The 24,716-nt window shown below is 51.0% G+C and overlaps 2 protein-coding genes across 6 annotated transcripts in view; both read right to left on the bottom strand.

Moving 5' to 3' along the window:
* Nucleotides 1-7,447: 7,447 nt before the first annotated feature.
* Nucleotides 7,448-13,366, bottom strand: LOC310748683 (period circadian protein homolog 1-like; the record flags this gene model as incomplete). The annotated part of the gene is made up of 6 exons (XM_083584529.1): nt 7,448-8,268; nt 8,601-8,751; nt 9,175-9,367; nt 10,279-10,456; nt 11,756-12,034; nt 13,361-13,366. The coding sequence occupies 6 exons, from the start codon at nt 13,364-13,366 to the stop codon at nt 8,005-8,007; spliced, it is 1,071 nt and encodes a 356-aa protein (XP_083440655.1). The 3' UTR covers nt 7,448-8,004.
* The window catches only part of PER1 (period circadian regulator 1), a 37,600-nt gene continuing 25,627 nt past the window's right edge, over nt 12,744-24,716 (bottom strand). For all 5 annotated transcript variants that reach the window (XM_083580793.1, XM_083580797.1, XM_083580795.1 and 2 more), the window contains 8 exons: nt 24,276-24,403; nt 23,562-23,765; nt 20,801-21,055; nt 19,947-20,683; nt 18,468-18,645; nt 17,364-17,556; nt 16,790-16,940; nt 12,744-16,457 (listed from right to left, as the gene is read on the bottom strand). In XM_083580793.1, coding sequence (XP_083436919.1) covers nt 16,194-16,457; nt 16,790-16,940; nt 17,364-17,556; nt 18,468-18,645; nt 19,947-20,683; nt 20,801-21,055; nt 23,562-23,765; nt 24,276-24,403 — 2,110 coding nt within the window. In that variant the 3' untranslated portion in view covers nt 12,744-16,193. The remainder of the gene's footprint in view (nt 16,458-16,789; nt 16,941-17,363; nt 17,557-18,467; nt 18,646-19,946; nt 20,684-20,800; nt 21,056-23,561; nt 23,766-24,275; nt 24,404-24,716) is intronic.

The raw sequence follows: 24,716 nt of genomic DNA, 5'->3' as shown, positions 1-24,716 counted from the left end.
TCTCAGTCAGTTTTGTTTGCTTAAAAAAAAAAACAAAAATCATAGCAAAAAAAAGGGGGGACACACAGTTAGGATTTCACAAACAAATCCAAGATTCATAATACAAATGAGGTTTTCTTGTTTTTAAAAGATCTTAATACGATGTCTCTAGAGTCTATTCAGAGTGGTGGACTTTCTTTTTTTTTCTAGCAAAGAAAGCTGTCTTACAGATCATGTGTTTTATCAGTATCTGCTAGCAAATCAATAATCTTGACAGGATCTGTTATTCCAGAGAGATTTCTAAGTAGTAGTATCATAAATAAATCTCTTTTAGGGTCCTTATTTAATGGGCAGTATAAGAATGCCCATTATAATCTATAGAGTTTTGCTTGCGTACGTTGTTGATTTATTTGATGTTCCTAGAAGGTAGATACCTTCTACAGGGTTTGGGAACTGGGTTTGTTAAATTACTTTCTCAGAGGAGCAAAAGTAAGTTACTCAAAATACACCTGGGACTCTAGAATGCTTTTTATTAACACAATATTGTGATGGAACAGAAGTCTGCCGGATGATTCACCTATTCTTCTCTTAGTGCCTCTCAAATAGATCCTCTGATTTCTTGGTAGCCTCAAATTCTACAGCAACAAAAGGTTGTTTTTATTATTATTTCTAGTGAATGTTCACAGGCATGTAGGCAAACCACTCTATATTGCAACTGTGTCCAAACTGGTTGTCTGGCAACTCTTCTTAAAATAGCTGTTATGTGAAACATTTTGGACCTGATTAAATGTAGCATCACTTCAGCACATAGCATAGTGCTTGATGACGTGGTAAAACGTTGGGTCAAAAAAGGATTCAGGATTATTCCCAGATCTTCAAATATCTATGCTTCATTTTGCCAGTATGGTGTTTCTTTTTTTACTCATCAGACCAGGACCACGGACGGGCAGTTTCAAATCTCAGCCTTGAAGTTCCCTGCATGACCTTAGGCCAATCACTCTCTGGCCCACTTTACAGGGTTGGTGTAAGTATAAAATTGGGGGGGGGGGGTGTTAATGATGATGGAGAGATCATTTTTGCCACACTGGGATGGTTTAAAAGGTAGTACAGTGGTACCTCGGGTTACATACGCTTCAGGTTACAGACTCCGCTAACCCAGAAATAGTACCTCGGGTTAAGAACTTTGCTTCAGGATGAGAACAGAAATCGTGCTCCGGCGGCAGCAGGAGGCCCCATTAGCTAAAGTGGTGCTTCAGGTTAAGAACAGTTTCAGGTTAAGAACGGACCTCCGGAACGAATTAAGTACTTAACCCCAGGTACCACTGTAATAAGGAATAATATAGAGCATTTTAAGTTGGAACTTCTAAAGTCCCTTCCTTGCCCCCAGACAAGTTTTAAGATCAGATGTGCTGATCTTGAAGCTGTTGTGGAACAATATACTAAGAAATCAATCAAAAACTTTTCGCTTGTTCTACGCAGTGGCGTAGCGTGGGGGGTGCAGGGGGGGCCGGCCGCACCGGGCGCAACATCTGGGGTTAGGGCAAATCCACGGGTTAGGGGGCGCAAATCCACGGGTTAGGGGGCGCAAATTACTTGCTTTGCCCCGGGTGCTGACAACCCACGCTACGCCACTGGTTCTACGGCAAAGCCATCCATGGCAACACAGGTGGCATTAAGGACTCGACAGACACACCTGAAGCTTCAAGGTGTGAAGTCCCAGGTTGTTTCTTCAGTCTATGACTCTGAGCCCCATGTGTGAGAAAAGCATGCAGCTAATACTATTGGCATATAATATATCGGTTTTGTTATCTTCAAGAGAAGATGGGAGGGCAGGAATGAAAGCCCTTTTTGATTATGTGATTCGTGTGGAGACAGAAAAGGCATTCCTACCTCCTCCAAGCTCTTCAGATTTTGTTAGTCAGTTCCCAACTGCATGCACATGCACACGCATACACCTCTTACTCTGGAGCTTTCTGACCTGTGTGTCACGACATGTTAGTGCATGGGTAGGCAAACTAAGGCCTGGGGGCCGGATCCGACCCAAACGCCTTCTAAATCCAGCCCGCGGACGGTCCGGGAATCAGCGTGTTTTTCCATGAGTAGAATATGTCCTTTTATTTAAAATGCATCTCTGTGTTATTTGTGGGGCATAGGAATTTGTTCATTTCCCCCCAAAAAATATAGTCCGGCCCCCCCCACAAGGTCTGTGGGACAGTGGACCGGCCCCCTGCTGGAAAAGTTTGCTGACCCCTGCATTAGTGTGTCGGCTGCAGTTTGTAGATGTGTCAGAAGAACGCTCTCTGCGTTCCTTCAGGGGCTGGAAAGGAGTTACGGTTTTGAATTCTGGTGCTGGAGGAGACTCTTGAGAGTCCCGTGGACTACAAGAAGATCAAACCTCTCCATTCTGAAGGAAATCAGCCCTGAGTGCTCACTGGAAGGACGGATCCTGAGGCTGAGGCTCCAAGACTTTGGCCACCTCATAAGAGAAGACTCCCTGGAAAAGACCCTGATGTTGGGAAAGATGGAGGGCACAAGGAGAAGGGGACGACAGAGGACGAGATGGTGGGACAGTGTTCTCGGAGCTACCAGCATGAGTTTGACCAACTGCAGGAGGCAGTGGAAGACAGGAGGGCCTGGCGTGCTCTGGTCCAGGGGGTCACAAAGAGTCGGACAAGACTAAACGACTAAACAACAACCACAACCTTCGGATTGCTAGTAAAACTGAATTACTGTGTTGCGAAATGATGCACGTCTGAAAAGTGTGTCACCAACATGAAAAGTTTGGAAAACTCTGCCCTACTCTTTCAGCAGCCTTTACCAAACAGTTTTGGACTACAAGTCCCATCAGACCCAGCCAGCAGGACCATATGATGGGATGGGAGCTGTAGTCCAACACATCAGGAGGATTAGATAAATTCCTGGAGGCACAAGGGCTGTTGATGGCTGCTTGTCAAAATGGCTATGTTTCTGAATACCAGTTGCTGAAAACTACAGGACAGGAGAGGGCTCTTGCGGTCAAATCCTGCTTGCAGGTTTCCCATAGGCAGCTGGTTGGATGCTGGACTAGATGAGTCTCCTTCTTTGGAGGTCTTTAAGCAGAGGCTTGACAACCATATGTCAGGAGTGCTCTGATGGTGTTTCCTGCTTGGCAGGGGGTTGGACTCGATGGCCCTTGTGGTCTCTTCCAACTCTATGATTCTATGATTCTATGAGCCCCTGGCCTGATCCAGTAGGCTCTTCTCACATTCTTCAGGATAGCAACAGGTTGGTTTCTGCTCTACAGGAAAACAATAGTTTGAGACCACCTAGGAGCTGGTCTCATGTCTCAGTTGGATACTGACAGAGCATCTGCAAATGTATTGCAAAGAAAGATCCTGTTCACTAGGCCAAAAGCAGAGCTCAGGTCGATTGATAAGCATAGTTCTCTTGTCCTTTGCAAACCTTGATGCTGGTCTGCCCAGTTTTACAAATTACTGCACAAAACCACCAGATGTTAAATCCTAAAGGCTGATTTGGTAATAAAAGGCTGGGGGGCAAATTAAGAAGAAGAAGAGGAATAAAATTATTTATACCTTGCCCATCTGGCTGGGTTTCCCCAGCCACTCTGGGTGGCTCCCAGCAGAATATTAAAAATGTGACTGGAAAGAGAAGCTGCTGAATTGCAACTCATTACCAAACTTAAAACCATGGAGAGACCTGGTCTGAACAAAGACATTGGATTCTTATCTCATTATACATAACAAAGCCATTTTTCACCTTCTCACCCCTTGCTTTTTCCTGTAAGACCTATTGCAGTCGTTAAGAGCCGTCAACAGGCTCATCTCAGCTATCTGCCAACCACCCATTCCCACCACCCTTCTGAGTAATACCACTCCCCACCTTCTCACTATATAGAAGGATCTGGCAACTTCTGTTTCAGTGTATCTGACGAAGTGTGCATGCACACGAAAGCTCATACCAAGGACTAACTTAGTTGGTCTTTAAGGTGCTACTGGAAAGAAAAAAAATTTTTTGTTTTGACTATGGCAGACCAACACGGCTACCTATCTGTAATTAAAAATGTGATAAAACATCAAACATTAAAAACTTCCCTAAACAGGGCTGCCTTCAGATATCTTCTAAAAGTCAGGTAGTTGTTTATCTCTTTGACATCTGATGGGAGGGCGTTCCACAGGGCAGGCGCCACCACCGAGAAGGCCCTCTGCCTGGTTCCCTGTAGCTTCACTTCTCGCAGGCAGGGAACCACCAGAAGGCCCTCGGAGCTGGACCTCAGTGTCCGGGCAGAATGATGGGGGTGGAGATTTTTGCTACGTTTTAAGGTATTGAAAAACTATGTTCCCAAATTCCCAATCCTATTCTCTCAGTATTATGGTGGTAAGAGACACAGCAATATGAAACGTGGAATGCTAGTATTAACATTCACAGGCCAACAGCAGAGAAGGGATAATTCTCCAGATAGTCAGCAGAGGCACTCCTTGTGAGTAAATAATCTTAACACAGGGAGATAATCCACCCACCCACTCAATCTACACCACCACTCAGTTATGCAAACATTCCCTTCTCCAAAACATGCCTGGGACACTCTGCGTGAAAAAACAAAAGTGCCTTTATTTGGGTACTCAAGATTCACAGATATTGCACCACAGAGATACGCCATTGTTCTTTGGGGGTCGCAGTAGGGGACAGAAGAGCTGATACTTTTATGTCCCCATCCCCACCCGCATCACAGCTTTGTGCAAAATGCCCTTCCCCTTGATAATGTACAGTTCATAGTGTTCAAAGCCAGAATCTCCCTGGGGTAGAATTCTCCCAGTTCTCCAGAGAGTAGGAAATATTAATAAGGAGGTCCCATTCCAAAAGAGAAAGCTTTAAAAACAATATTCTCTTAGCAGCATGCTCCAATATACCCCTTCCCCACAAAAGGGGGCAAATATTAAAGCTTATGAGTCCTCAGATTTAGGAGGGTTTTCCATTGACCATGCAACAAAGAAACACACTGAGCAAAAGAGGTTTCTTCTCTCTGGCAGTTGTGGGGGAAATAGTTAATTCTAAGCAAGGAAAGTTGAGGACTTTGAGGCTCCTGCCTTTTGGCTTGGTCAGAGGGAGATATGCAGAAGGGAAAATCAGATACAAGCGGTGAATAAGTGTTCGTCGTTCAAGTAAATGTCTGCAACCTCGAAAAAGCGATGTGATTAAAATACTTCCATAATTGGTGCACTTCCATATTTTGAAGAGCTTTAAAGGGAGAAGTTCACATCTCAAGGGATGAAATGTCCAAAGGCTAATGCAGTCGGAGTCACAGGCCCACTCCCAGCCCTTTGCAAGGCACTAACTGATATCCGCCTGGTCTTACCAAGTTATTCACACTGAAGAGTTTTTGTGGAAAGCAAAAGGACACGTTCTGCTAACCTCTGAAATCTCAGCAACACCAGAAAACGCTTGTTTTCTACAATAGACACTTTTGGTTGCGTGTGTTGCATTTACAGACATTGGCTCTCTGGAAATGCAATTTTCTCTTGCAGTAAGAAAAGGCTGTCCTTGCCTACTGCAAAATGGCTCATAGCATTCACCCATCATGAACCACACAAATTGCTTTCAGTGTCCAAAGATGCTCAGAACCAGGAGGATTTTACGACCAAAGAGATATTGCAAGCGGATTCAGGCAAGCTGTTCTGACTCGGGGTCACAGGTGACTCGGAAGGGTTACCCCCGTCTCTGGAAATCCAGCACACAGGTCACCTCCAGGGATTCACACAGCCCAGAAGCTGCAAAGCCAACACTTGTTGGGCAAATAGCAGAAAGGGGTGATGTGGTTTGCTCTTCAAAGCCAACAAAGGAGCATTATTGTTGGTCCTTTTGGGGCAAAGATAATCACTTTTCCAGTTCCACCCTGAGTGATCCTAAAACACACAGTAACATTCATTAAGGTCGAGGTGGGGGAGAGAATAATTGTCTTTTTAGAGGATTTCTGAAAGGACTGCTGGTGTGGAATACTTGCTGGTACAATAGCTTAGTTCACAGCACACGTCTACTCAGAAATAAACCCCAATGAGCTCTGGCTCATTAAAAGTCACTCTGGCTACCCTAACAAGAATCCAATTACCGTATTTTCCCCTCTATAAGACGCCCCCATGTATAAGACGCCCCCTATTTTGGGGGACTACGATTTAAGAAAATGGGAGATGCATCCATGTATAAGACACCCCCAAATTTTTGACATTATTTTTTAGGGGGGAAACCTGGTCTTATACATGGAAAAATACGGTAAGTTTCCTGGACTGGGGCATGGGAGGGGGGTGCGGTTGAAGACAGAGATTCTCTTTTCATGCAGCAATTAAAATCAAATGACGATTCCCACCCATTTGTGGGATTGTCAAGGAGAGGCACAACCCAACACTCTTGCCGGGGTCCCTGTTAAGGCTGGCTTGGCTTGCTGCCCTTCAATTAATAAAAAGGGTAGGATGTTTTTGTCACCAGGCACTAAGTTTGGGGGCGAGACCGTTCCTCTCTTTGGAAACCTGAAAACCTTAGCAAGGCTTTGCCATATGCACAATTCATTCCAAGTCATTGGCTGGTTCAAAAAGGCAGACAAGGAAACTGAAAATTGCTTCATTTTTGTTTTGCTTCAGACATGGATGCGGGCAAAGAGCAGCGGCATGGAATCGTGTACCAAAGGTGGAACTTCTGCTCTGTTAAGGGCTCTCGCCCTGCCTCTGAAACGCAACACGGCCGCTGAAGCACATTAGGAACTGAAAACAAGAAAATGAATGGGAGGGAGGGGAGAATCAAGTGTTGTCCCCGCACTCCAAAAACCCACCCCCAAAACAGGCTGGTTTTCCATCCAGAGGCATCCATGGCTTGCTAGTTCAGTCCAATTTCCTCACCTGTCCATCGGACAGTCCACAGAAAATCCCCGGACCTTCCCTGTTTTACTCTGGAAACAGGAGCAGGATATATAAATAGTTCAATAAATAGGATGTGGAGAAGGAAGGGGAGGCAGGAGGAGGACTCTCTGCACAGGTAGATCCAGGGTCTCTTTGGAAACACAAGCAAGAAGGGGTGTGCTCTTTATGTAGCTGAAATAACACGTCCCCCTCACTCACAGCCCGCTGGGTGGCAAGGCTGCCAAAGATCAGGCAAAAAGAGGGGGTGGGGGTATATGTGTAGCGCAACGCTCTTTGGCCCATTTATTTCTTCCAGTTGACAAAACTGAGCTGTGCGAATATGGGAGATGACCTTGGCAAAGAGGCACCAGCAGGAGAGGAGCGTTGGCAGTTTGGCAGCGGGAAGATGGTGGTGACATTTTAGGGCCCTCTCTGCGGCTTCCACCCTGGGCTTCTGCTGAGGGGAGCTCTTGAAGGGTATTCAGAAGAAACCTCCCCTTTCTGGCCAGATCCCAACAAGGAGGCAACTGAATGTGGGGCACAGGGTGTGCGTCAACGATAATTCTCTGCAGGCCACCAACCTCTTTCTCTTTCCTTTTCTCGTTTTTTTTTTATTATTATCATTGGTACTGCACGAAGGCCCCTTCAAGAGCACAGCAGCAGATCAGTAAAAAAAGAAACACTTAACAACACCAACAGACAGCTCTGCAAAAATAAATACATAAAAACCCGGTCCCTCCCACGCCCAACGTTGTGGGCTGTCTGTCTGTGTCCAAATCCTTAGTAAGGCAGCAAGGATTGGGGGCAGCTGGTCCGGCGGATAAAGGTCCAGAGGAATGTCTCATATCTCTGGAAGCAGGCCAGGCCAGGCGGCGCTTCCACACCTGAAGCAGCTGGTGCCTGGGCTCACAGTCCTGCAGCCTCTTCTCCTGTGGGCCACGCAGCTGTCCCACGGTCCCGAAAACACCCACACTGTGAGCTTCCTCTTCCTGTTGCCAGGGAGGTGGGGCTGCAGCGGCAGATCCTACAAGGACCTGCGGCCAGCACCTGCCTCTGAGCCCTGCTGCCCAGCAGCGCCCTGCTCAGGGCAAGTAGGAGCGGCTCCCGATTTGGGGGAGAAAGGAGTCTGCGGCTTGCCAGCTTAGCCTGAGTCCTGCACCACTTCCACGACTGGGGATGGCGGCTGCTGCTGCTGCTGTTGTTGCTGCTGCTGTTGTCCTCTCTCCGCCCCAGCCTCCTCTTCGTCCATGGCCATTTCGGGGGGCAAGGAGGGCAGGCACACCTGTGCCGCGCTGCTGCCCTCCTCCATGGGCTCCAACATGCCGTTCAAGTCCATGTCTTGAATCTTGACGTCGTAGAGAGGGGCCACTTTGGAAGAAGGGTTGCTCCCGCAGTCCATGCAAGCCTGGGGTTCAAAGAGAGGGAAAAGAAAGATGGTGAGCAGCTGGCCCACACTCGATGATCTGGGAGAGCCCCCTCATCTCACACGCAAAGTCTAGGGACTTGTTCTCACTGCCCAGCAGACGTTCCCTTACGGGTTGCCGAGGCTATCAACTGTTATGGACACAATTATGAGGAATCTAGGCTGCTGTAGGAACATATCCACTCAATCTTATCATTAGATGCACACACAAAGTTTGAGAACTCTCCTGCACCCATGCTCGCTAAACGGCACACAGACACCATTCTGGTTTCTGCACTGTTCATTCCAAACATACCGCCCGTCACACTCCTTACCGTGATGTTGATAGCCTTGGGCAAGTTCCCCTTCTGGACCCAGGAGTGAACTTCGGCCAGCTCCTTCTTCTGCTCCTCGGTGAATCGGGGCTGCCGCTTCTGCATCTGTTTCAACTTTTCCCTGTCCTCCTTCAGAACAGTTTCCAGGTCCCTGGCAAAGGGCAAGCGGACAAATGGATCAGGAAAGAGGCGCGGTGGGCAGCGAGAGGGAGGGAAATGGAGCCAAAATCCTCCTGGCTATGAGGCCAGAATGAATGGAAGTGGCCCCAGTGACTTTTTTTTTAAGAGACAGAGAGAGCTAAAATCTTCCCCTCAAAGCTTCACGTCTCTCCTCCCACTGCTTCGGGTATTAAACTACCCATGAAAGCAAAAGCCAGCTCTCTATCATTGGCACTTGCAACAACTGTGCCCCACTGAGTACCCTCCTCTGCTGGGGTGAAGGGATTCTGGGTCAAGAGACAACAAGCAGCCCAAGGCCTGGAAGGGATGTGCCCATCAGAGGCAGTGGCAGCCTGGCAACCTCCATGGCGAGATGGGAAAGGGGATCTGCCTGGGAGCAGCTCAGCCTCCTCACCTGGCAGGGAGCTGGTAGGTCATCATGACCTTGTCGTCGGTGTTGGCCATCAGCAGCCAGATGGGGTCCTGCAGGACGTACTTGATGAAGCGCTCGTTGTCCTCCACCTCCGCCCGCTTCTTGCCCCGCAGGTCGTTCTCGGAGGAGTCGATGCTTCCAAAGTACTTGCTGGTGCCGCTGCTCTTGCTGCTCGCTGGGAGAGAAGAGGAGCCAGTCAAGACACAATCAGGAACCCCAAAAGGAGCGTCAGCACATGTGACCAATGCCACACGGGAGCTCTCAAACCCTCACATTTGGGAAGTGCTAAGAATGTCGCCGTGCAAGGTGGAGGGGGCACCATTTTCTCCTTTGAGGACAAGGGTGGGGACCCAGAGAACCTGCTGCCTTCATGCTCAGCTCAACAGCCCTGCTTCTCCCATCCACCAGCACTGAAGGGCTGGCGCTCAGTGTCTGCTCTACTTGCAAAATGTCCCAAGTTCAACCCCTGGCATCTCCAGGGCTGGGAGAGACTCCCTGCCTGAAACCCTGGACAGCCATTGGTCAGTGGAAGCAGCAGTCAGCTAGACAGACCAATGGTCAGACTTGGTATAAGGCAGGTTCCTGTGCTGAGCATATAGCCCAATAGCATATAACTGGCCTGGGTAAACAGGGATGTTCTTTGATTCCTCCTGGAAGTTGGTAGTGAGAGAGGATGAACTACCATAATCAGAGGCAAGCGTGCCTCCAAGTACCAGTCTCTGGGGATCACAAGTGCAAGAAGGCCACTGTGTTCATCCTGCTTGTGGCGTAGCTCAGCGGCAGAGCACGTGCCTGGTGCGCAGGGGATCCTGGGTTAAATGGTATCTCCAGGTAATACGCCACCTGAAACCCTACAAAGCCACCCACCGCTGCCAGGTGTTGTGGAGACCGTTTCCCAAGCCAGCAGTTTAGGACTACAAGCCTCATCATCCCTGACCACTGGTCCTACTAGCTAGGGATTATGGGAGTTGTAGTCCAACAACAGCAGAAGACCCCAATTTGGGAAATCTTGGTGGAGACAATACTGAGCCAGTTCACAGAGAAAGCCTCACTCCATCTCACCCACACCACAGGAGTAAGACTTACTGGTGCCGCTGGCGGAGGTGCTGCCTCTGTTGGAGCCGGACCCCATGGAGCCGGAGGCCGAGCCACTCCCGGAAGCAGCCGACCCCGTGCCGGAGCGGGAGTCCTCCTGCAGGAGCAGGTCCAGGAGGTCGCTGGAGCTGGAGAGCGCATCGTTGTTGGAGGAGTCGTGCGCTTCTGCCTGCAAGGGGCGGAAGAGACAGGGGAGCAGGAGGGTTAGGTCAGAGGCCCAAAGCAGGAAGGTTCATGCCTCAACAGCTCTCACACCCTTTCCCACCTCACTGCTCCATTAGCCACCACAGGAGAGAGAGAGAGAGAGAGCACAGCACAGCCGGATTAAGACTTTTAGAGGCCCTAAGCACTTAAAACATGTTGGTGTCCCCATACATAGGTAAAGGTAAAGGGACCCCTGACCATTAGGTCCAGTCGTGGCCGACTCTGGGGTTGTGGTGCTCATCTCGCTTTATTGCCCGAGGGAGCCGGCGTACAGATTCCGGGTCATGTGGCCAGGCTGACTAAGCCACTTCTGGCGAACCAGAGCAATGCACGGAAACGCCGTTTACCTTCCCGCCGGAGCAGTACCTATTTATCTACTTGCACTTTGAGGTGCTTTCGAACTACTAGGTTGGCAGGAAGCCCCCATACATATCTAATTCAAAATGTAAGCAATGGGTTAGAAAGAAAGGAGGCTGCCTGATCCAGTCAGCCCATTCATCCATTTAACTCAGTACCGACTACACTGACTGGCAGCAGCTCTCCAGGGCTTCAGGCAGGAAACGTTCCCAGCCTGAGCTGGAGATGCTGCTGTGGGTTGAACCCGGGGCCTTCTGCTCAGAGATTCCCAAGAGGAACCAAGCTGCCCCTCTGATCCTCCAGTTTGTGTGGGAAGCCCCCTGGTGGGTAAGGAAGAAGGGGAAGGAATGAGCCCCCAGCCATGGGGGAAAGGGCAGGAGAGATCCAGGAATTTGTGGCATCATTCTCCGACCTCAGTTGGAAGGAGAAAGTTCATTGTTCTTTTTGAACACATTCCAGGGCTCTCAGATTTCAATGCTTTGGGGGAGAGGAACCTCTGCTCTCCCTCTGACTTTCTCTCAAAAAAACCCCCAACCTCAGCAGTTTCCCCAGTTCTCTTGAGTGGAAAGAAAATGAACACCTGGATTTTGTGGTGTGGAGAGCCAATGTGGCGCAGTGTCGGAATAAGACCTGGGAGACCAGGGTTCAAACCCCCACTTGTCCAATAAAGCTCACTGGGTGACCTTGGAGTCAGTGTCACTGCCTCTAAGCCTAGCCTGCCTCACAGGGTAATTGCGAAGATGAAAGGGGGAGGGTTATGTGAGTCACACCTTGAGCTCCTTAGAGGAAAGTTGGGGTGCAAGTGAAATAACAAAAATCAATAAATGTTGGGTCGTTTGCCCTTCCAGAGGGCCTGACAGTGCCCCGGGGGAGAAAGCCAGCCCCCCCCCCGTCCCTTGGGACTCACCATGCACGCTTCTTTCTGAGTGCTGAGTTCCTTCGCCAGGCTCTGTCCGGCTGTCACCACGGCCCAGTCGGTGGCGGCCCCAGCTGGCCCTGTTTGGTTTCCACCAGCGGCCTCCTGACGGTCGCAGAGCTTGGGCATCTCCTCCATCTGCAGCAAGTTGAGCTGCAGCGGGGAGCTGCAGCGTGACTCAAAGAGAGGCGACTCGGCCCGCTCGGGCTGACTCAGCGAGTGCGGGGTGGAGGAGCGTGACGGGGCCTGCGTGCCAACCTTGATGCTGGTCTGCCCAGTTTTACAAATTACTGCACAAAAACGCCAGATGTTAAATCCTAAAGGCTGATTTGGTAATAAAAGGCTGGGGGGCAAATTAAGAAGAAGAGGAGGAATAAAATTATTTATACCTTGGCCATCTGGCTGGGTTTCCCCAGCCACTCTGGGTGGCTACCAGCAGAATATTAAAAATGTGATAAAACATCAAACATTAAAAACTTCCCTAAACAGAGCTGCCTTCAGATATCTTCTAAAAGTCAGGTAGTTGTTTATTTCCTTGACATCTGATGGGAGGGCGTTCCACAGGGCAGGCGCCACCACCGAGAAGGCCCTCTGCCTGGTTCCCTGTAGCTTCACTTCTCGCAGGGAGGGAACCACCAGAAGGCCCTCGGAGCTGGACCTCAGTGTCCAGGCTGAACAATGGGGGTGGAGATTTTTGCTACGTTTTAAGGTATTGCAAAACTATGTTCCCAAATTCCCAATCCTATTCTCTAAGTATTACGGTGGTAAGCGACACAGCAATATGAAACGTGGAATGCTAGTATTAACATTCACAGGCCAACAGCAGAGAAGGGATAATTCTCCAGATGTCAGCAGAGGCACTCCTTGTGAGTAAATAATCTTAACACAGGGAGATACAATCCACCCACCCACTCAGTCTACACCACCACTCAGTTATGCAAACATTCCCTTCTCCAAAACATGCCTGGGACACTCTGCGTGAAAAAACAAAAGTGCCTTTATTTGGGTACAGACTCAAGATTCACAGATATTGCACCACAGAGATACGCCGTTGTTCTTTGGGGGTCGCAGTAGGGGACAGAAGAGCTGATACTTTTATGTCCCCGTCCCCACCCGCATCACAGCTTTGTGCAAAATGCCCTTCCCCTTGATAATGTACAGTTCATAGTGTTCAAAGCCAGAATCTCCCTGGGGTAGAATTCTCCCAGTTCTCCAGAGAATAGGAAATATTAATAAGGAGGTCCCATTCCAAAAGAGAAAGCTTTAAAAACAATATTCTCTTAGCAGCATGCTCCAATATACCCCTTCCCCACAAAAGGGGGCAAATATTAAAGCTTATGAGTCCTCAGATTTAGGAGGGTTTTCCATTGACCATGCAACAAAGAAACGCACTGGGCAAAAGAGGTTTCTTCTCTCTGGCAGTTGTGGGGGAAATAGTTAATTCTAAGCAAGGAAAGTTGAAGACTTTGAGGCTCCTGCCTTTTGGCTTGGTCAGAGGGAGATTTGCAGAAGGAAAAATCAGATACAAGCGGTGAATAAGTGTTCGTCGTTCAAGTAAATGTCTGCAACCTCGAAAAAGCGATGTGATTAAAATACTTCCATAATCGGTGCACTTCCAACCAGTTCTGTATTTTGAAGAGCTTTAAAGGGAGAAGTTCACATCTCAAGGGATGAAATGTCCAAAGACCAATGCAGTCGGAGTCACAGGCCCACTCCCAGCCCTTTGCAAGGCACTAACTGATATCCGCCTGGTCTTACCAAGTTATTCACACTGAAGAGTTTTTGTGGAAAGCAAAAGGACACGTTCTGCTAACCTCTGAAATCTCAGCAACACCAGAAAACGCTTGTTTTCTACAATAGACACTTTTGGTTGCGTGTGCTGCATTTACAGACATTGGCTCTCTGGAAATGCAATTTTCTCTTGCAGTAAGAAAAGGCTGTCCTTGCCTACTGCAAAATGGCTCATAGCATTCACCCATCATGAACCACACAAATTGCTTTCAGTGTCCAAAGATGCTCAGAACCAGGAGGATTTTACGACCAAAGAGATATTGCAAGCGGATTCAGGCAAGCTGTTCTGACTCGGGGTCACAGGTGACTCGGAAGGGTTACCCCCGTCTCTGGAAATCCAGCACACAGGTCACCTCCAGGGATTCACACAGCCCAGAAGCTGCAAAGCCAACACTTGTTGGGCAAATAGCAGAAAGGGGTGATGTGGTTTGCTCTTCAAAGCCAACAAAGGAGCATTATTGTTGGTCCCTTTGGGGCAAAGATAATCACTTTTCCAGTTCCACCCTGAGTGATCCTAAAACACACAGTAACATTCATTAAGGTCGAGGTGGGAGAGAGAATAATTGTCTTTTTAGAGGATTTCTGAAAGGACTGCTGGTGTGGAATACTTGCTGGTACAATAGCTTAGTTTACAGCACACGTCTACTCAGAAATAAACCCCAATGAGCTCTGGCTCATTAAAAGTCACTCTGGCTACCCTAACAAGAATCCAATTACCGTATTTTCCCCTCTATAAGACGCCCCCATGTATAAGACGCCCCCTATTTTGGGGGACTCCGATTTAAGAAAATGGGAGATGCATCCATGTATAAGACGCCCCCAAATTTTTGACATTATTTTTTAGGGGAGAAACCTAGTCTTATACATGGAAAAATACGGTAAGTTTCCTGGACTGGGGCATGGGAGGGGGGTGCGGTTGAAGACAGAGATTCTCTTTTCATGCAGCAATTAAAATCAAATGACGATTCCCACCCATTTGTGGGATTGTCAAGGAGAGGCACAACCCAACACTCTTGCCGGGGTCCCTGTTAAGGCTGGCTTAGCTTGCTGCCCTCCAATTAATAAAAAGGGTAGGATGTTTTTGTCACCAGGCACTAAGTTTGGGGGCGAGACCCTTCCTCTCTTTGGAAACCTGAAAACCTTAGCAAGGCTTTGCCATATGCACAATTCATTCTAAGTCATTGGCTGGTTCAAAAAGGCAGACAAGGAAACTGAAAATTGCTTCATTTTTGTTTTGCTTCAGACATGGATGCGGGCAAAGAGCAGCGGCATGGAATCGTGTACCAAAGGTGGAACTTCTGCTCTGTTAAGGGCTCTCGCCCTGCCTCTGAAACGCAACACGGCTGCTGAAGCACATTAGGAACTGAAAACAAGAAAATGAATGGGAGGGGAGAATCAAGTGTTGTCCCCGCACTCCAAAAACCCACCCCCAAAACAGGCTGGTTTTCCATCCAGAGGCATCCATGGCTTGCTAGTTCAGTCCAATTTCCTCACCTGTCCATCGGACAGTCCACAGAAAATCCCCGGACCTTCCCTGTTTTACTCTGGAAACAGGAGCAGGATATATAAATAGTTCAATAAATAGGATGTGGAGAAGGAAGGGGAGGCAGGAGGAGGACTCTCTGCACAGGTAGATCCAGGGTCTCTTTGGAAACACAAGCAAGAAGGGGTGTGCTCTTTATGTAGCTGAAATAACACGTCCCCCTCACTCACAGCCCGCTGGGTGGCAAGGCTGCCAAAGATCAGGCAAAAAGAGGGGGTGGGGGTATATGTGTAGCGCAACGCTCTTTGGCCCATTTATTTCTTCCAGTTGACAAAACTGAGCTGTGCGAATATGGGAGATGACCTTGGCAAAGAGGCACCAGCAGGAGAGGAGCGTTGGCAGTTTGGCAGCGGGAAGATGGTGGTGACATTTTAGGGCCCTCTCTGCGGCTTCCACCCTGGGCTTTTGCTGAGGGGAGCTCTTGAAGGGTATTCAGAAGAAACCTCCCCTTTCTGGCCAGATCCCAACAAGGAGGCAACTGAATGTGGGGCACAGGGTGTGCGTCAACGATAATTCTCCGCAGGCCACCAACCTCTTTCTCTTTCCTTTTCTCGTTTTTTTATTATTATTATTATCATTGGTACTGCACGAAGGCCCCTTCAAGAGCACAGCAGCAGATCAGTAAAAAAAGAAACACTTAACAACACCAACAGACAGTTCTGCAAAAATAAATACATAAAAACCCGGTCCCTCCCACGCCCAACGTTGTGGGCTGTCTGTCTGTGTCCAAATCCTTAGTAAGGCAGCAAGGATTGGGGGCGGCTGGTCCGGCGGATAAAGGTCCAGAGGAATGTCTCATATCCCTGGAAGCAGGCCAGGCCAGGCGGCGCTTCCACACCTGAAGCAGCTGGTGCCTGGGCTCACAGTCCTGCAGCGTCTTCTCCTGTGGGCTACGCAGCTGTCCCACGGTCCCGAAAACACCCACAATGTGAGCTTCCTCTTCCTGTTGCCAGGGAGGTGGGGCTGCAGCGGCAGATCCTACAAGGACCTGCGGCCAGCACCTGCCTCTGAGCCCTGCTGCCCAGCAGCGCCCTGCTCAGGGCAAGTAGGAGCGGCTCCCGATTTGGGGGAGAAAGGAGTCTGCGGCTTGCCAGCTTAGCCTGAGTCCTGCACCACTTCCACGACTGGGGATGGCGGCTGCTGCTGCTGCTGTTGTTGCTGCTGCTGTTGTCCTCTCTCCGCCCCAGCCTCCTCTTCGTCCATGGCCATTTCGGGGGGCAAGGAGGGCAGGCACACCTGTGCCGCGCTGCTGCCCTCCTCCATGGGCTCCAACATGCCGTTCAAGTCCATGTCTTGAATCTCGACGTCGTAGAGAGGGGCCACTTTGGAAGAAGGGTTGCTCCCGCAGTCCATGCAAGCCTGGGGTTCAAAGAGAGGGAAAAGAAAGATGGTGAGCAGCTGGCCCACACTCGATGATCTGGGAGAGCCCCCTCATCTCACACGCAAAGTCTAGGGACTTGTTCTCACTGCCCAGCAGACATTCCCTTACGGGTTGCCGAGGCTATCAACTGTTGTGGACACAATTATGAGGAATCTAGGCTGCTGTAGGAACATATCCACTCAATCTCATCATTAGATGCACACACAAAGTTTGAGAACTCTCCTGCACCCATGCTCGCTAAACGGCACACAGACACCATTCTGGTTTCTGCACTGTTCATTCCAAACATACCGCCCGTCACACTCCTTACCGTGATGTTGATAGCCTTGGGCAAGTTCCCCTTCTGGACCCAGGAGTGAACTTCGGCCAGCTCCTTCTTCTGCTCCTCGGTGAATCGGGGCTGCCGCTTCTGCATCTGTTTCAACTTTTCCCTGTCCTCCTTCAGAACAGTTTCCAGGTCCCTGGCAAAGGGCAAGCGGACAAATGGGTCAGGAAAGAGGCGCAGTGGGCAGCGAGAGGGAGGGAAATGGAGCCAAAATCCTCCTGGCTATGAGGCCAGAATGAATGGAAGTGGCCCCAGTGACTTTTTTTTTAAGAGCCAGAGAGAGCTAAAATCTTCCCCTCAAAGCTTCAAGTCTCTCCTCCCACTGCTTCGGGTATTAAACTACCCATGAAAGCAAAAGCCAGCTCTCTATCATTGGCACTTGCAACAACCCTGCCCCACTGAGTACCCTCCTCTGCTGGGGTGAAGGGATTCTGGGTCAAGAGACAACAAGCAGCACAAGGCCTGGAAGGGATGTGCCCGCCAGAGGCAGTGGCAGCCTGGCAACCTCCATGGCGAGATGGGAAAGGGGATCTGCCTGGGAGCAGCTCAGCCTCCTCACCTGGCAGGGAGCTGGTAGGTCATCATGACCTTGTCGTCGGTGTTGGCCATCAGCAGCCAGATGGGGTCCTGCAGGACGTACTTGATGAAGCGCTCGTTGTCCTCCACCTCCGCCCGCTTCTTGCCCCGCAGGTCGTTCTCGGAGGAGTCGATGCTTCCAAAGTACTTGCTGGTGCCGCTGCTCTTGCTGCTCGCTGGGAGAGAAGAGGAGCCAGTCAAGACACAATCAGGAACCCCAAAAGGAGCGTCAGCACATGTGACCAATGCCACACGGGAGCTCTCAAACCCTCACATTTGGGAAGTGCTAAGAATGTCGCCGTGCAAGCTGGAGGGGGCACTATTTTCTCCTTTGAGGACAAGGGTGGGGACCCAGAGAACCTACTGCCTTCATGCTCAGCTCAACAGCCCTGCTTCTCCCATCCACCAGCACTGAAGGGCTGGCGCTCAGTGTCTGCTCTACTTGCAAAATGTCCCAAGTTCAACCCCTGCCATCTCCAGGGCTGGGAGAGACTCCCTGCCTGAAACCCTGGACAGCCATTGGTCAGTGGAAGCAGCAGTCAGCTAGACAGACCAATGGTCAGACTTGGTATAAGGCAGGTTCCTGTGCTGAGCATATAGCCCAATAGCATATAACTGGCCTGGGTAAACAGGGATGTTCTTTGATTCCTCCTGGAAGTTGGTAGTGAGAGAGGATGAACTACCATAATCAGAGGCAAGCGTGCCTCCAAGTACCAGTCTCTGGGGATCACAAGTGCAAGAAGGCCACTGTGTTCATCCTGCTTGTGGCGTAGCTCAGCGGCAGAGCACGTGCCTGGTGCGCAGGGGATCCTGGGTTAAATGGTATCTCCAGGTAATACGCCACCTGAAACCCTACAAAGCCACCCACCGCTGCCAGGTGTTGTGTAGACCATTTCCCAAGCCAGCCGTTTAGGACTACAAGCCTCATCATCCCTGACCACTGGTCCTACTAGCTAGGGATTATGGGAGTTGTAGTCCAACAACAGCAGAAGACCCCAATTTGGGAAATCTTGGTGGAGACAATACTGAGCCAGTTCACAGAGAAAGCCTCACTCCATCTCACCCACACCACAGGAGTAAGACTTACTGGTGCCGCTGGCGGAGGTGCTGCCTCTGTTGGAGCCGGACCCCATGGAGCCGGAGGCCGAGCCACTCCCGGAAGCAGCCGACCCCGTGCCGGAGCGGGAGTCCTCCTGCAGGAGCAGGTCCAGGAGGTCGCTAGAGCTGGAGAGCGCATCGTTGTTGGAGGAGTCGTGCGCTTCTGCCTGCAAGGGGCGGAAGAGACAGGGGAGCAGGAGGGTTAGGTCAGAGGCCCAAAGCAGGAAGGTCCATGCCTCAACAGCTCTCACACCCTTTCCAACCTCACTGCTCCATTAGCCACCACAGGAGAGAGAGAGAGAGAGAGAGCACAGCACAGCCAGATTAAGACTTTTAGAGGGCCTAAGCACTTAAAACATGTTGGTGTCCCCCCATACATAGGTAAAGGTAAAGGGACCCCTGACCATTAGGTCCAGTCGTGGCCGACTCTGGGGTTGTGGTGCTCATCTCGCTTTACTGGCCGAGGGAGCCGGCGTACAGCTTCCGGGTCATGTGGGCAGCTTGACTAAGCCGCTTCTGGCGAACCAGAGCAGCGCACGGAAACGCCGTTTACCTTCCCGCCAGAGCGGTACCTATTTATCTACTTGCACTTTGAGGTGCTTTCGAACTACTAGGTTGGCAGGAAGCCCCCATACATATCTAATTCAAAATGTAAGCAATGGGTTAGAAAGAAAGGAGGCTGCCTGATCCAGTCAGCCCATTCATCCATTTAACTCAGTACCGACTACACTGACTGGCAGCAGCTCTCCAGGGCTTCAGGCAGGAAACGTTCCCAGCCTGAGCTGGAGATGCTGCTGTGGGTTGAACCCGGGGCCTTCTGCTCAGAGATTCCCAAGAGGAACCAAGCTGCCCCTCTGATCCTCCAGTTTGTGTGGGAAGCCCCCTGGTGGGTAGGGAAGAAGGGGAAGGAGTGAGCCCCCAGCCATGGGGGAAAGGGCAGGAGAGATCCAGGAATTTGTGGCATCATTCTCCAACCTCAGTTGGAAGGAGAAAGTTCGTTGTTCTTTTTGAACGCATTCCAGGGCTCTCAGATTTCAATGCTTTGGAGGAGAGGAACCTCTGCTCTCCCTCTGACTTTCTCTCAAAAAAAACCCCAACCCCAGCAGTTTCCCCAGTTCTCTCTTGAGTGGAAAGAAAATGAACACCTGGATTTTGTGGTGTGGAGAGCCAATGTGGCGCAGTGTCGGAATAAGACCTGGGAGACCAGGGTTCAAACCCCCACTTGTCCAATAAAGCTCACTGGGTGACCTTGGAGTCAGTGTCACTGCCTCTAAGCCTAGCCTGCCTCACAGGGTAATTGTGAAGATGAAAGGGGGAGGGTTATGTGAGTCACACCTTGAGCTCCTTAGAGGAAAGTTGGGGTGCAAGTGAAATAACAAAAATCAATAAATGTTGGGTCGTTTGCCCTTCCAGAGGGCCTGACAGTGCCCCGGGGGAGAAAGCCAGCCCCCCGTCCCTTGGGACTCACCATGCACGCTTCTTTCTGAGTGCTGAGTTCCTTCGCCAGGCTCTGTCCAGCTGTCACCACGGCCCAGTCGGTGGTGGCCCCAGCTGGCCCTGTTTGGTTTCCACCAGCGGCCTCCTGACGGTCGCAGAGCTTGGGCATCTCCTCCATCTGCAGCAAGTTGAGCTGCAGCGGGGAGCTGCAGCGTGACTCAAAGAGAGGCGACTCGGCCCGCTCGGGCTGACTCAGCGAGTGCGGGGTGGAGGAGCGTGACGGGGCCTGCGCGCCCGCCTCGGGGATGACGACGGGCATGCTCCCTGGCTGAGGGGCAAAGGGGAACACAGGGGGTGCGGCGAAGTAGGGCTGCGGGGGCATGGGGCCGTGCATCTGGGGGAAGACGTAGTTGGGCAGCACGAGCGCCATCATGGGGGTGACCAGCGGGGTGGGAAACTGGGGGGCAGCCAGGGTGCTCTGGGAGGGCTCAGTGACCGGGGGCGCGGCCGGCCGCGGGGGGAAGACGGGGATGGGGTAGGTGGGCATGACAGCCGGGTACGGCATGGCGGAAAGGCTGGCCTGGGAGTTGCCAGAGGGGGCCCAGGAGGAGGAGCTGGGGGCGCAGGGCAGCTGGGGAGGGGAGACGGAGCTCTGCGGGGAGCTGGTGCTCTCTGCCAGCCTGTTCTGCTTGACGCGCTTGGCTTTCGACTTCCGGCTCCGACCGCGGCAGCCTGGGCCTCGGGACGCCTGGCGGGGACCTTTGTGCCCTGCGGAACAAGGAAAAGGCAGGGTGAGAATGAGGGACCCCCTTTCTCTTTCTTCTTTCCCCCTTTCTACCGCTTCCTCCTCCACCTCCTCCTCCCAGTCCTGCCCACCAGGCTTACCTCGCTGCTCGTTGGCATGGGGTCCCGCCTGGCGCAGCTCCTGCCAGCTCAGCCCCGAGTGCGAGTTGAAGACGTGCAGCTGGCTGAGGTCCTTGAAGTGGGTGAGGAAGGCCTGCTCCTCCTTCTGGGTGTGGATGGACAGGACTTCCTTAGTCAGCCCCACTTTGCGGTACTGCGCCTCCCGGTCAGGGGTGACGCTGGGCGCGGGGGCAGGGGGGGTTGCGCTGGGCGCTGCCTCCTCCATCATCACGATATCTGCAAGGGAAGAGAGAACAAAAAAGGGGGGGGGAAGAGAACCAGGTTAGCCCATCACAACTGCCTTCTCCCCATGTGAGGTTTTTCTTTTCCCCAGCATATTTATGTGTTCTCATTATTTATATCTCCTGTTTCTTTAGACCAGCCCCTCCAAACACACACACTAACAGACACGAGTCATCTTTTTCTACCATCATCCCAGGCCATGCTGGGAATAAGTTCCTCTGCCTTTCCATTTTAATCTGCAACAAAAAGCTTGGGTCCTAATTTTACCCTGCACAGCCCCAGCTGAGCTAAGCTCTCATATGAATTTGCCACATATTAAGGAAATAAATTGTGGGAAAAGGAGGTTAGAATCTTCTTTGATGTAAGAGGGCTACAAATCCAGCTGTCAGCCACTCTCTGTGGCTTCTAAACAGGTTAAGCAGGGGGAGAAAAGCTGCAACTTTTGCGTTGTTTTTTTGGGAGGTAGGGCGACTAACTTCTATAGAGAATTTGACAAATTGGAGAAAAATGCATCAAGGGAGGAGAAAGGATGGTTAAGACATTGTCCCTACTTAAACCTTCCTTGGTTTAAACACCATAAAGGTTTGCCAGCTGAACACCAGCTGGAGCGGGCAACATCTACCTAGATATCTATCCACACAGAAGCACATGTTGAATCATGCACAGAATTATTACTATAATATACACACACATACACACACAGTCTGAACATTTATGCCTGCAGGAGAGTCCTGTATAACGTGGAAGCTTGGATGCACTGAACACAAGATGGCCTCATAAACAGGGTTCTGCCTGACAGCCCTGCATTTCCTATTCCAAGAGTCTTGTGCGGTTTCCAGGAATGAATTGCCGCCTTGCTGTTTAGGAGGTGAAAGCATTTGCCTCTGAAATGCTCATCCAGGGACAGTTTCTAGAGATCCCATGAAAGGATCCCTGCAAGACATGCTCCTCCTGGGGATTATGTCAGAAAGCCCAGATGTTGATTGAATTAGTAGAATCATGAGTTGGAAGAGGCCACGAGGTTCTGGAGCACCCTTCTCGCAATGCAGGAATCTTTTTGTCCAATGTGGGGCTCGAACCCACGACCATGAGATCAAGATCTCATGCTCCACCGACTGAGCTGTCCCAGTGAAAAGGAATCAACTGGCCTCAGAAGGAGGGGTGCACCGTCATGGATAATGTGCCCCCTCCCTTCCACAGGGGAGCGAAACCTGAGGTCTCATGGAGTGGCCCCTTCCTGCCTGACCCTAAAGTCTCACGTGTCGTGCAAGGTAAAAAAGCAGACTGGACCACTACAATGATGTGAGGGAACTGGTGGGTCAGATGTGAGCAAAAAGCGTGGAGGGATATGTGCAATGACAACGCCAAGCACAAGGCCTATCCACACGCTGCAAATTTTGCAGGAAAGCTGGCAAGGAAAGTGCCTGAACCCTACTAGAAAGAGACATGTTTGGAGGGTGGGGAGGGAATGCTCTCCCTTCCTGAGGCTAGCTTAGATGAAACTTGCAAAGGCCTTGCCTGCCTCTCTCTTCAGCTGCCCCCCATGCGCAAAGAACCAGCCATCTTGCCCAAGACTGACAGGAGAGACAGCAGCGGGGCGTGAGGTGCCTGACAAGACGGGCACCAAACTACAGAAGTGAAAAGAGCCTGGGATTTCTCCAGAGTTTGTCATGCCAAATGGTGGCTGCCTGCAACAGCAGAAATCTAAATGTAGGAGTGTTAAGAGGCTGCCTTCTACTGAGTCAGACCACTGGGTCCAGCTAGCTTTGTACTGTCCACCCTGACTGGAAGTGCTCTTTCCCAACTCTACTTGGATAAGCCACTGGAGATTGAGCTTGAGGGCTTGGGCTTCCAAGGCAGATGGCCCTTTGGGGTCACCCAGATAAAGCCTTTCGGCTGCTCTCCTGGTAATGTTGCAGGCTCCTGCGCAAGCAAAAATGAAGGCTGGCTGCAGAAAAAGAAGGAAGAGCAGCCGACTAAAGCAGAGGAAGGCAAGAACCAGCACCAGCACCATCCAGTTTGCGGCCAGCAAAAGTCAGCAGAAGAAGGCACTCGCTGCTTGATTTGGCAATCCAGCTGCTGACTCTGTAGCTCTAAATGGAAGGTTAGCCTTCCTGTCTCGAATCTGCACCAGGGCAGCTAATCAAGCCCTCTCATCGTTGCTGCCGACTGGCCAGAAGCTCCCTGGCCAGAAGCTCCCAAGCAGGGGGAGAAGAGGGGGAGAAGAAGCGGGGGCGTGGTCCTGCTTTTTTTAACACATGGGGTCTAGGCTGGCCTTCTTTTACACAGCTGCATTTGCAAAACGGCTGCCAGAGCGACCCCAAAAGCCTCCTATGCACCATGTGAAGACAACCCTCCTTCGAAGCTGCTTGCCAGCCCCGCGGAAGCAGAGTCAAGCTGTAAGCAAAGGAACACCTCCAGTTCCAGTTCCAGCCCCCCGCCCCCCAGCAACCCCGCACCGCCGCCCCCCCAAGAAAAACATGGTGTCCACCTCCCATACCCGACTCGGGGGGCTTCTTGTCTCCCACGTGGACGATGGTACTGCTGAAGCTACACTGACTGGTCACAGAGACCACGCTCTCGGCTTTGCTAGGCAAGGCCAGCGGAGTGAGTGGGCCTCCCACCACAGCAGCTGCTGCCGTCCCAGGCTCCTCTAGGCTCTTGGGCTGGCTCTCCGGGGTCGGCAGTATTTCCTCCGGCGCATCTGTTCAAAGAGACAACGGTGGGTTAGCATGGCGGTGGGGCGGCAGCATGGAGTAAGGGGGCAGGGAGGGAGGGAGGGGGCCGGGGGGGGGGGTCCAAGACTGCCGACCGGCACGACCACAAGAGGACGTCAAGATGCCAAAGGGCTCATCAGCCCGTCTGGGGTCTCGCCACGGATGGAGAGAGGGGGGAAAAAGAGATCACGAGGGATCTGGAACGCCAAGGCCAGCATCCAACAAGGGGGAGGGGGAGTTCAAGCTTCCTGGAGGACAGACCTGCAGACCCTGCAATTGCTACACACACACAGACAGACACACACACACACCCCTCCGCCCCCTGCACCTCACACAGCATCCATGATTGCATACAAACATGAACTTGGTACAGGAGGAGGAGGAGGGGCATCAACCTGTACACTTGGCAAGCAGGGTGGAAACTGATACCTCAGGAAAACAGGGGAAGGGGGATGATTAATACCTAAGTAGAGGAAAGGAAAGGAGAGGAGAATCACCTTTGCTTAGAGAGGCCAGCTCCTCGCCTGCCTTTTGCTTGTCATCATCGGAATTCGAGGACGTGGTGTAAGAGGAAGAGCCGCATTTTCGCTTCACGCGGCTTGGAATGTTGCAACTCTCCAGATACCTGTTGAGGGAGAAGAGAAAGGCAGAAAACTAAGATTAACAGAGATGAAAAACCTATTATCATTATTGTAATTATTACTAGGGGGGGTAGGAAAACTCAGGAAAGGACTCCATGCCTAACTCCACACCACTAGGAGTGGCGATCTGAAAACACGGTGCTTTGTTGGTCTCAAACTGCAGGAGGAGACACAAAGTAAGGAAGCTTTAGAGCTTCAGAGAACACTTAAACAGATAGCACTTAAAAAATGAATCTGTCACGAGTTCTATGAAATCCTGAAGGTTGCATGTTTCTACATGAGCACCAATGAGGGGAG

Source organism: Podarcis filfolensis (genome assembly GCF_964270895.1).
Source record: "Podarcis filfolensis genome assembly, chromosome: 13".
NCBI lineage: Eukaryota > Metazoa > Chordata > Lepidosauria > Squamata > Lacertidae > Podarcis > Podarcis filfolensis.
The sequence above is the reverse complement of the archived record's forward strand: the minus strand, read 5'-3'. Positions and strand labels throughout refer to the sequence as shown.